This window comes from Lytechinus variegatus, chromosome 15 (assembly GCF_018143015.1).
Source record: "Lytechinus variegatus isolate NC3 chromosome 15, Lvar_3.0, whole genome shotgun sequence".
NCBI lineage: Eukaryota > Metazoa > Echinodermata > Echinoidea > Temnopleuroida > Toxopneustidae > Lytechinus > Lytechinus variegatus.
Window position 1 is genome coordinate 26,624,333 of NC_054754.1, and position 12,102 is coordinate 26,636,434.

The 12,102-nt window shown below is 37.9% G+C and overlaps 1 protein-coding gene across 2 annotated transcripts in view; it reads left to right on the forward strand.

Annotated features, from left to right (window-relative positions):
* LOC121428859 (hemicentin-1-like) overlaps positions 1-12,102 on the forward strand; it is a 103,399-nt gene that overhangs the window by 70,721 nt on the left and 20,576 nt on the right. For both annotated transcript variants that reach the window (XM_041625728.1, XM_041625729.1), the window contains exons 34-47: positions 81-638; positions 952-1,233; positions 1,674-1,961; positions 2,314-2,595; positions 3,439-3,586; positions 4,138-4,265; positions 5,185-5,454; positions 6,321-6,587; positions 7,352-7,548; positions 8,469-8,550; positions 9,513-9,647; positions 10,177-10,308; positions 10,845-11,032; positions 11,692-11,773. In XM_041625728.1, the coding sequence (XP_041481662.1) occupies positions 81-638; positions 952-1,233; positions 1,674-1,961; positions 2,314-2,595; positions 3,439-3,586; positions 4,138-4,265; positions 5,185-5,454; positions 6,321-6,587; positions 7,352-7,548; positions 8,469-8,550; positions 9,513-9,647; positions 10,177-10,308; positions 10,845-11,032; positions 11,692-11,773 (3,039 nt within the window). The remainder of the gene's footprint in view (positions 1-80; positions 639-951; positions 1,234-1,673; positions 1,962-2,313; positions 2,596-3,438; positions 3,587-4,137; positions 4,266-5,184; positions 5,455-6,320; positions 6,588-7,351; positions 7,549-8,468; positions 8,551-9,512; positions 9,648-10,176; positions 10,309-10,844; positions 11,033-11,691; positions 11,774-12,102) is intronic.

Consider the following 12,102-nt stretch of genomic DNA (forward strand, 5'->3'; position numbering starts at 1 on the left):
GGCTGGCAAAATTTGCCCTTGAGGCCCATCTCGACTACATCCCTAATGTCTTAAATTCTCTATTTCCTTCACCATTTCAGTTCCTCCCAATATCAGCACTCAGCAAGAGGTAGTGACCATAGGACCTCATCAGTCAGTGACTCTGAGATGCCGAGCTACAGGATTTCCTGGACCAACCATCAGCTGGAGAAAGGACAACATACCAATCCCTTTCAGTACCCAATCCTTCAGCATCAGCAGTGATGGAGGAAGCCTGACCATCAATAGCACTCGAGAGGGCGACAGTGGCATATATTCTTGCGTTGCCAACAACGAGGTAGGCGAACGGTCTTTGGACATCCTACTGAAGGTGCAGGAACCACCCAGCATTCTCAGAGCACCACATAAGACAGGTCCTCTGCATGTCCAGCTGGTGGAAGGAGATGACATCGAACTGCATTGCCCGACCACCGGGACACCCACACCGAGGGTGGCCTGGTTCAGAGACAACCGTGTTCTCTCTCCTCCGGATTATAAGATCAGGGATGATGGAACCTTGGTAATTCCTGGAGCTATGCCTTTTGATGCTGGTGTGTATACATGCAGGGCAGTGAATGTAGCTGGGAATACCAGTTTAACAATCAACGTTACTGTGATGGGTGAGTCGACATCGGTGTATATACTAACCATTCTCTTCTTGTATCTTTTCATATAAAGGCAACAGTAATGATGAACAAATATGTACTTAACAACAAGCTTAAAATGTGAAATCAGAAGTGAAGTAGTTTGGTTCAAACTGATGTATCTGTTTCATTTTCACAAAATTTAGTGATCATACCTTTACACCATAACTTTGGCATAAGGTCCATCATACTGTATGATCGTACTTAATATATTATTTGGTTGATATCTTCTTGAGAAGCAATTCTTGATGTTCTTGAAATTTTTGGATTCCTATTCTCTCGATGGCAGTTCCTCCCGTCATCGTTGATGCCTACAGACCGATAGACATCGTGGTCGTCCTCAACAATCCTGCTCGGCTGTACTGCACCATTGACATCTCCATCCCCATGGCAACCATCATCTGGCAGAAGGACGGCATCCCTCTCCGGGAGGATGCTAACATCCGAATCTCTCCCAATGGTCAGATCCTAGAGATCAGTCAGGTCCAGGTCAACAACGAGGGAAGGTACACCTGTATTGCTACCAACAATGCCGGAAACTCCACCAAGTTCTTTGGCCTTACTGTCCATGGTAAGTACTGTACCCTCCAGATTAATATCAGCTCGCAGTATTAATTAATGTTTTTCAAGGGGGGCCATTCAACAAAAATTGCTCTTCCAAAATTCTCTTGTTAGGCAATTCCATAAAATATTATAAATATGAGGGTTAAGGCAGCACAACCGTATGTCTTTTAGCAAAAAAATATATATACACGTAGTATGATTGTTCATTCCAAACTATCGACAATAACTAAAAGTACCTCGAGGTAGGTCACTTGTGTGACCCAGTAACTACTGGTAGCTTGAAGGTTAGAATATACAGCATGAGGGATAACACCAGTAGCAAATTCATGCCATGCGCTACAATGTACATAGCGAGAATATTATACATCTTTCCTACCAGAGTTTGCTAGTTATGTGAAGATTCTGATGCAGAATTTCTCATTCATGCTTTCTTCATTCTATGATCAGTTCCTCCTAACTTCCCTGACGGTAGTCCTTTGGGTCCCACCTTGATGAGCATCAACGAAAAAGACTCCACCCAGCTTAGTTGCCATGCCAGCGGTGACCCCCCTCCCACCATCAGATGGTATAAAGATGGGCGTCTGGTGACCCACAATGAACCGGGAGTGGCAGTGCTGAGCTCCGGGGAGGTTCTCAGGATTAATCGAGTGAACAGGATCCATGCTGGGGAGTTCACCTGTGTGGCAAGCAATGTCGTGGGGAATATCTCCAAGAGTTATGTGTTGAATGTTAGAGGTAAGCTTAGAGCAGCAAATAAATGTCATGGTTTATTGGATGAATATCTTGACTCGTATTGTTTTCTGCTACCGTATGATGATGATGATGGTGGTGATGATGATGACCATTTGCCACTGGCATCCCTGTTATAATTATTATTTTACTTACATGTACATTATAGCCATATTATCGTGATGATTCTTACTAAAGGCAACAGATTCTCATTTAGTCACCATTTTTTTCATTTTTAAGTTTTTTCCTAGTCTTGCTATCTCATCCTTTAAATTTTTTGTAGTGATTTGTATTTTAAAGTTGATGAAAATGAATGAATAAATAAAAAAAAGTGAATTCTCCATTCGTATCGTTGCAGTGAGCCCTGAAATCGAAGGGGCAGAATTCCCTCACAATGTGTCGGTCATCAATAACATGGGAATAGAGCTTAGCTGTCCAACGGTGGCCATTCCAGTCCCCGAGATCGTCTGGTATAAGGATGGACATCGCCTTCACCCCTTCCAGAGCGGTGTACTCATCTCTCCCGATGGAACCACGCTAAGAATCCCCAACGCTCAGCTCCACGATGAGGGCATGTACCAGTGCGTAGCAACCAACATCGCAGGAGATCAGACTAAGCTCTTCAACCTATTTATTGACGGTTAGTTGGTATGCAGTTTTTCTTCTAAACTGACAAAGCTCAGGCCATTGGGTTCATTGTTAGATAGATATTCCAGGCAATTTTTTAAAATAATATTAATAATGATATAGGGTATTTATATTGCGCACATATCCACCTTGTTAGGTGCTCAAGGCGCTCCTATATTACCCAGCTAAGCTAGGCGTTCATAGAGCACACAGCTTTTTAAGGAATTAAAGGAATTTTTTTTTTGTAAGAAGATTGAAGCTTGTCGATAATGAATTCTAAATTATGTGAAAGGTTTCCTGTTCACTCATTACCTCTTCAGGATTTCAGTAGCTTTTTACAGTAGCTTATAACTTGCCATTAGATTTACCCAGTGAAAAGAATAAGTTGCACCCTCCATACATTATGATGGAATTAAATTTTGCATTCTGTTGGACCACAGACACATTTTTGTAGTTCTTAAATCCCGAGGTGCATAAACAGAGTGCAAAGTATTTCAAATATCCGATTTATGAGCTCTGAGCAGATGGGCAATGATTTTGAATGATACATCAATGAGGGCTCCCCTTATCAGAATGAACGAGCGGGAGGGGAGAGCACAGTATAGTGAACTGTTTTGTTGTTGATTGATTGACTGGAGGTCTCTAAAAATATCAGCAGTGCCCTGTTGCATAAAAGTTACCATTATGGTAACTTTGCAATCTTATGGAAACCTGCATGGAATCCTTTATTCTGATTGGCTGTTGATCAGCGTTACCATGGTAGTTACCATTGGATGGAAAAATTACCATAATAGTAGCTTTATTTGCAATGGGGCCCCAGATACTTTATTCTCCTTTGATCATCTCTTTCTTTCAGTTCCACCTGTAATACTGTCAAGGGAGCCTAACCAAATTGCCGTCATAGCTGGTGGCTCTGCAACCATTGACTGCGAGAGCTATGGTGTCCCCAAACCAACCGTGACATGGACAAAGAATAATGCCTTCATATCACCAGCTAGCGTAAGGTAAGTAGTTCATGGAATCTGTCTATCTTGGTTATGCATTAACTTCTCCTAATTTGTAGAATTATGGACCCTTTGATTTGTATCTTCAAGTGATTGAAAACTTCTCAAAGAAGATTTTATTAATGCAATTTGAGGATATCTGATTTTGTATGTGCAAAACTGCATTTAGGTGTGTGGTTCTTTATACCCCTCCTGATTTTGATCAACTTAATGAATATTGCGTTGTTTCCATTTTTTGTGAAGAATTCTTTAGTTTTGGATAATGAATTTGTAGATCCATCACAAGTAATTTGTAAGTAATCTTCTGTACATGTATAAACCATTGAATATTAGATTCTTCAACTTACATGTACGCTGTACTTATTTTTGTCTATGTATCCAGTACTTAGAAGAAACAATGCATATTAAGCACTTTAGAAATTTTTTTATTATTATTATTTAGTGTTATTATTGACTGCTTCTAGCATCGATAGAGTGATGATGGAAGGGTTAACTCATAAATTTTAAAAATGAATTGAAATTGATTCAATGTTCATTGAATTGTAACACAGGTATGACATTGATCCTGCTGGATTGCTCCATATCGCCACGGTGACGGTAGCAGACGAAGGTGTCTTTGAGTGCTTTGTATCAAACTCCGCTGGCAATCTGACGAGAAGGATAGATCTACAGGTTCAAGGTAACACCCGGGTTCCATATTCTGAAGTCCCAATTTATTTTAGCCCTTTTGTCTAAACCCTGTGCTAAAATTATAGGAGGCCCAAACAGTCAAATAATGATGTAAATTGTATGTTTCCTTACAGGGTCCATTTTGGTCTTTCGTCATTTTTTGTGAAGTCGACTGCATTTATAGCATTCTCAAAAAGTTACCAATGGTTTGGGTGTCAAATGAGCTGATTGAATCTGTACTGTGAGAGATTTGTGTCACAATTGGCAATCCATAGTTACACCACAACCGCATGCCAGAGTTTGAATTAATCCTGAGTTCAGAATATGGGGCCATTGTATGTGGTTAGCTGGAATATGTTAAAAGCCATGCCCACCAAAAGTTAATCTAAATTAAACAAGTTAAACAATTACGACTTCCCTCAATGTAGAATATCCAAATAACAACATTTGAAACGTTATTTATTATTGTCGCATGAAGCAGTTAAATGCATGAGGTATCTAGGTATCCCACACGTATCTCACAAGCAATTTCTGTTACCATTTCTCACATTTCATCACAAAAAAAAACCTTTGGGATGTGGGAAAGCCACTACGAAAAGACTTGCACTTAATAGCGGGATTCCTTCTGAAATACTTGTCACATCTTTTTGTCAAGGTTTTTGCCAGGATCCCATAGCTGGGTAATGATAGGTACATGTAAAGCGGTTTAAAACACAAATTATTAAGCGCTATATAAATGTAATTATCTTTATTGTCAGGTGCCTAACAAGAGCAATAGTGAGGTAAACTGATCTGATATAAACTCGCCTTTCTTGATGTACAGTGTACAGAGCTACCGCATTATGTGTGAGACTCAAGCAAAGAGCGAACACCTTCATTGTCAGATTTGATCATTGAGCTGCATTCTTTCTCTTTCTTGAATATGTTAGTCCAACCAACGATCACACCGGGGCGTGGCAGGGTGACCACCCGTATCGGTCAGTCCGTCCGTCTCTTCTGCGATGCAACCGGCGTCCCTACCCCGGAGATCCTTTGGCAGAAGGATGGCCAGCGGGTGTCGCCCATGGAAGGATTCATCATCATCAATGATGGGATGTTGCAGATCAACGACGCTCAGCCTTCGGATGCAGGCCGCTATGACTGCATCGCTAAGAACGGAGCAGGGGCTGATGTCTTCAAGGTCATTCTGGAGGTTCAAGGTAAGATTTCTTATTGATGATGATAATGGGCAATTCTATAGTGCCATCTATCTAGAGATAATCTGCTTAGAGGTGCACTATTAATTTTTACCCCAGATTTAGCTCAAGCTGCTCTCCAGTGCTCAGTGCATTCAAGGAATTAATCCTGCTGGATCCCATTCATCTCACCTGGGTCGAGTGCAGCACATTGTGGATAAACTTTTTGCTGAAGGAAATTATGCCATGGCTAAGAGTCAAACTCGCATCCCTCTGATTAAAAGACAAAAGTCATAACCACAAGACTATGACGCTCATTGGTCTCTTGACTGTTGACTCCTAGAAGTCTTTTATGCAAAGGTCATGTGAGTGAGGGTAGGATGGAGAGTTTTGCAGCTCGTTGATTTGTTAGAGCTTGTATAGAATAAGATACATGTGTTGAAGGTGTGGTGACCACTGGTCTTGAGTGCTAACTGTTTTTATAGGCTATTTTCTCTTTAATTTTGTCATTCATCATACCATTTCACATATCTCAAGAGCTATCCAATTGAGTTTGGCACTAGGTTTGATAAGTCATTCTTTTGGGGCTCATGGAGTCTGAATGCTCAGCCATATTGCACGTATTATAGTTAAATAGTAAATATTTTTATGGTTTTGATAGATTTGTTTTAAACAAAAACATTTTTGAAAAACAACAGATATTGCGAGAGTTTTTTTATTCTTGTATACCTGCATCTACATCAATGAGGCATGCTGCATGCAAGTATCCATATGAACACAATTTTGTTTTTGAAGAAACATTTTACTAGTAAGACTCATATGGCTCGATAAAGTGGATTCATTTTCATTCATTTTGATTCATTTTCGTTCCCCACCCCCCTCCCCAACAGAGCCACCCAGGATAGCACAGACCAACAACACCTACGAGGCCAGGGTCGATAGGTCCGTTGAGCTGGAATGCCGAGTGAGCGGGACCCCCAAACCAAGCATTCGCTGGTTGTTCAATGGACGGGATATCTCGGGAGACCAGAGTCTGACGCTTGCCAATGGGAATCTGAAGATACCTGTTGTTCGGGCAGAGGACAGGGGATCGTACACGTGTTTGGCTCAGAATGATGCTGGTTTCGACCAAGCTGAACGGTTGCTGGTAGTACTCGGTGAGTGCCCAGAATATGTTGCTCTGAGAATTAGTAAACATGTGCTTCAGTAACCATGACAACAGATAATTCAAGTATTCATTCCCAAATCCCATCAGAAAGTTTGGAAAGTCTGTATATACAGAGTTTTGAAAGTCGAATTTGTACTTTCTTTCAGGATATGAATCCATCCATTCTTTGATTTTGGTAAACAAGAAAGATAAATTTCAAGAATCAACCAGTTTTTGACATTTTGGGATTTCCATCTTCTCTTTAAAGCTAAATTATTTAGATATAGACTAATCTATGATGCAGTTGTGACCTAGGTGGTCACATCTCATTCTCATTGATATAATTATGATAAATATCTATCAAAACTAGCCCTTTGGATTGTGCAAATATTTCTCAGACTCATTCTCTGATGTCATTCTCCGATGTCATTCTCTATTATTCTCATTTTAAAAACTCATGCTAGTTTCTGTTCTGTGACTATGTTGATCTCTAAATGTCTCCCAATATTTGTTTCTTGCAGATATTCTAACCTGTATTTATTGCAGCCAAATTGCAAGTTTGGTTTATATGTACATGTATAACAAATAAACTGGTTGTTGGTTATAGACATTTCTTATTTCAGAGTTTGATAAATACTTATAATTGATAATGACATATGAAAAACACCTATAGGAAGGATATTATTATTGACATTAAAAAAGACCCCCCCCAAAAAATGTACATACATGTACATATACAAAACATAACTCAAAATATCTTTGTTCTTGCCTTAGATCGTCCAAGCGTTCCTAGACTACCCCTTGAACTGTCACAGATGACCATCAGTGTGAATCGACGAGCAGTACTGACCTGTCCAGCTGATGGCTACCCTCCGCCTGTGGTCAGTTGGAGGAAGGATGGAGTTCTGATAGAGCCGACCGGTAGAATCACCATGACTGAAAACCATGAGCTTATCATTGATAGAGTACAGGTAAAGTTGATTAATTTCTTCAGATGGTAATGTCTTGTGTTTATCTTTGCCTCTTCTTTAAGGATTTATTATTTCAAAATATTTTTACATACATGTACATAGGAATAATTACTTTGTTCAAGAGTCAAATACATCATGAATTACAACATATCAATAATTTTCTTAACTTCTAATACACAAAATTGTTTATATCCGTAATGATTCAAATAATGTTTTTTTTAACATTAAAGCAAATGAAGTTTAAGGTATCTTTTATAAATTGGATTAAAATGTTATATAAAAATGCCTATTGTAGAGTAATACAGCTTGGTTTATCAGAATAATTTTATATTTATAAAAGTTCAAGACAATGGTGTCCCATTGTGAGCATTGTTTGTTTTGGTTGAATAGATTTTAGGAATTCATAGTAAAGAAAAGGATAAGATCAGAGGAATAGATATTTAAAAAAAAATTATGCATACCACACAGAGAGATAAAAACAGTTCGCAGATGATACTACGATATTGATTAATTTCATCAAATCTCTTCATAACGTTGTGAAAGAGAGATGATTTTGGTAATATTGCTAGTCCAAGAGTAAATTGGAATAAAATTAAGATGTTAAAATAGGGGTATTTAATTTAGAAAGAAGCAAGGTTTATTTTACAGATGATCCTATTAAGTATTGAGGAATATTTGTGCTGCTAAAAAATCCTAAGAACAGGAAAAAAATGCCTTGTGGATTGAGGACGTGTGTGAATGTCAACCAATTCAAGCAAGCATGTTTGACAAGTTTTGTGGATGTTTGATGAATACATGTACATGTATAAACCAATTCTGTGTACAATTCATACTTAATTAAGAGATACAATTTGTTCTTTTCTTGAATGTACAAATCTGATGATGTACATCTGTCATATTTCCCTTGATTTCTTCCCCAGGAAGTAGACAGCGGTACCTACACATGTGTGGCAGAGAACTCGATTGGCAGCAACAGACTAAATTTCTACCTTACTGTTCAAGGTATGCACTTCCTTCATTGCTCTTCTGAAAAACCATAAGCAAACTACAGGAAAAACAACAGTCAGTGATGGGATACGACTCCACCTCCATGCCGTTTACCTCTCTTTCTTCGATCTAATGTCTGTAGATTTCGGTTTTCAATTCTCCCAAATAAAGACACACAAAAAAAAAGCAAAATCTGGTGCTTGCAAATTATGTTCGAGAAAGAGAGCACTGAGGGGATCCAACACCACATGGATAGGAATACCATATAAAATTATAATGAAAGAGAGCCACTCACATCGCCCTTCTTGTAGTCACCGAGCTTTGTAAGAATGGAGAGAGAATGTGATTTTCACCAACTTCAAGACCTGACATAGCACCAAAGGTTGATTAGAAATATTCAAAAAGGAAGTTGAATTAGTGTTTAGATTTCACCTATTTTCAGATGCTCCAACATTCACCTCACAACTGGTTAGTAATAAGCAATAATGTAGCTGAATAGGTGTTTGGATTTCACTCATTTTCTTTTGGTCCAAATATTTATTAGAGGCAGCCATGCCTCCTCTAGGGACCGCCTGTATGGAAGAACTACCTGTCTACATTCTAATTGAAAAAAGAAAAACACAAACCTGTCCATTAAGACCACCTCATGAAGAATGCTTTTCTTGTCACCCGTCAGTGATCTGTAAAGGTCAAGTCCACCCCAGAAAAATGTTGATTTGAATAAATAGAGAAAAATCAATCTAGCATAATGCTGAAAATTTCCACAAAATCAGATTTAAAATCAGGAAGTTATGATGACATTTTAAAGTTTCTCTTATTTTTTCACAAAACAGTGATATGCACTGTTGGATTTATCTCTTTTTATTCAAATCAACTTTTTGTTTGGGTGGATTCGTCCTTTAAACTAAAGACAGGGTTAACTGGAACATGAACATTATAACATATCTTGATTTCATTATTTTTTGTTTCAATTTCAGTTGCTCCAACGTTCACCCACTTCCCTAATGATGTTGAACTAGCGGCAGGGAACAGACTTGAACTAATCTGTGAGGCAGTTGGTGTACCAATGCCAGATATTACATGGCTTGTCAATGGGACGGAACTGATACCAAGTAAGAGAATAGAGAAATATGGAAATTATGCATTCCGTGTCAAAGTGTTAAAATGGCATTGTGACAGGACCTTAAGAATGTCATTGAAAATTTGATGGATGTGGAAGTCAACTTAAGTTGATTTAAGCTTCCCCTGACTTTCTGTTAATTTTCAGCTTTTCTCTGTACAAGGAGTATAGGAGTTTCCAAACTTACAGCTTTCTCACTTGTTTTCATATATGGACACTTACAACACTGATGTTTGATAATCATAATTTTCAGATTTTGATTGTTTGATTTTTAGTCCTTCTAGTTATTGATGAATATGAACATTAAATATGACCAACTTTGTCTTAGCATTGTATTTCTTTCACTGTTCAGATAAGTTTCAATCTCATCACTGTCATTGTCTGGATAATTATTCATGTGTAATTTATTTTCATAAATGTGCCAAAAAATATATGTATATAAAAACGGTATAATACCTTCATTGTTGTGGATGAGAAGACTGAAGTTAGGAATGACTTATGCATGAATTTTGTTTCTGTAGGCCCACCTACTTATGATGGACGTAGTGTACTGGCCATTCATAACGTACAGAAAAGTGACAGTGGAACCTACATGTGCCGAGCTGAAAACGTACTTGGTGTACGCACCGCAATCACCGCCGTACGTGTCAGGGGTGAGTTACATACTTTTCTATTTTGAGTTTTGCTTTCCCAGTTTAGGGGCCCCGTTCCATAAAGGAAATTTGATTATGGCAGCTTTGCCATTATGATATGTACAAGAGCAGCTTAGCTCTCAGCGATTAATCACAATTAAGGTTTCCTTGGTGTAGGCATGATAATGGCAAACATGCTGTAGTTGTAAATCTTCATGAAACAGTCCTCAGATATGTGAGTCAAACAATGCTTGACTAGGATCCATTTATGCCATTTGGGTTGATCTTATTTCCTTTCTTGAATGTTTTATATTATTTTCTACTTAAAAAAAAAGAATACATATAATTATCAGATAAAGTTATCCTTATGGCTCCTGGTTCAACTAGAGATTCAAAGTGTGGAAAACATCTATATTCAGAATGTAGATCTCATTGTTGCAAATTTTCATTATTTTCTTGTATATGTTCTACTCTGAATTGCACAATCAAATAAAGCTCTTGAACCTTTACCAAAACCTTTCCTGAACTAACCCCCTCACTATCCCATCATATTACAGTGCCTCCAAGGATCATTCCAGTCCCATCAGATACAACCCTGACCCTTGGTGAGAGGGCGGTGTTGACGTGTGCCGCCGAGGGTGACCCACGACCTGAGGTTACATGGCTCAAGGACAATCGTCCTGTAGCGCTGTCGGACAGCATGCAACAAACTTCCGATGGCTCTCTCATAATCGCACCAACCGCTGTAAGTACCAGTCATCAAGTTTTTCATCCTTTAGATAAAGGGAAGTGCGTTGAAGGAAAACTGGAATTTGTAGGCACCTTGTCAAAAGTCAAGAGCCATGTTTTTTTTCCTGAGGGAATCCTACAGGCAGCTTATCATTGCAAATCATCACAGTCGCCATTGACAAAACAAGACGTATAGCATCCTTATAGCAGAATGTCTGCATAAAGACACCACTTTGACTTTATAATATTTGAATTTATAGAATAAATATGAGTAAAAAAACAAGATGAGACATACAAATTATGCAAAATAAACAGAAATGAATACCAGATTGTATTCAATTAGGAATCACATTGAATTTAAAACAATCTGTTTACTGTGTTTTTACATCACTCTTTTTCCAGTATATTCATCTTGGTAGGGAGGGACTGGTGATTTTATACTTACCATGAATAAATATGGATAAATTCATAAGCTAAAACTGTTTCTTTTTTACAAATTAATGATAAGTTTTAAAATTGTGCCTATTAATGAAATCAGCTATCCTGTTCATACATAGTCAGAAAATGTTACTAGTCTTCCTGTCTTTAAATTTTTACAAATTTATTTTCCTGGATGTTGTGTGATTAATCTTGTATTCAGTTAGATTTATATTTTGTGCTCCTTTTTTTTGTTAGATATCTGATGCAGGTCATTACAGATGTCAAGCTCTTAATCTCTATGGACATGATGAAATCAGCTATCAACTTCAAATACAAAGTAAGACTCCATGCATCTTATGAATATAAACTTATCAATATTATATAGGAATAGGGAATAACGTACAATTTGGGTTGGGTTATATGATGCAGTGTTTAATCTATCAAAGCAGTTTGAAAAGCTTGTTATTTGATAAATGTGTACTTAGATGGGGAATACCATAAACCATATTCAGTAAATGGTGGCTTGACTATGTTACTTATTAGGAGCTGATACATCTAATTATATTTCTTAGTTTTTGTAATTTTATTTTGTAATTTTTGATCCAAATTACAAAATTCAACCTTCATTCCCCATTCATAGAGTTTGAATGTAGCGTAACAAGTAAA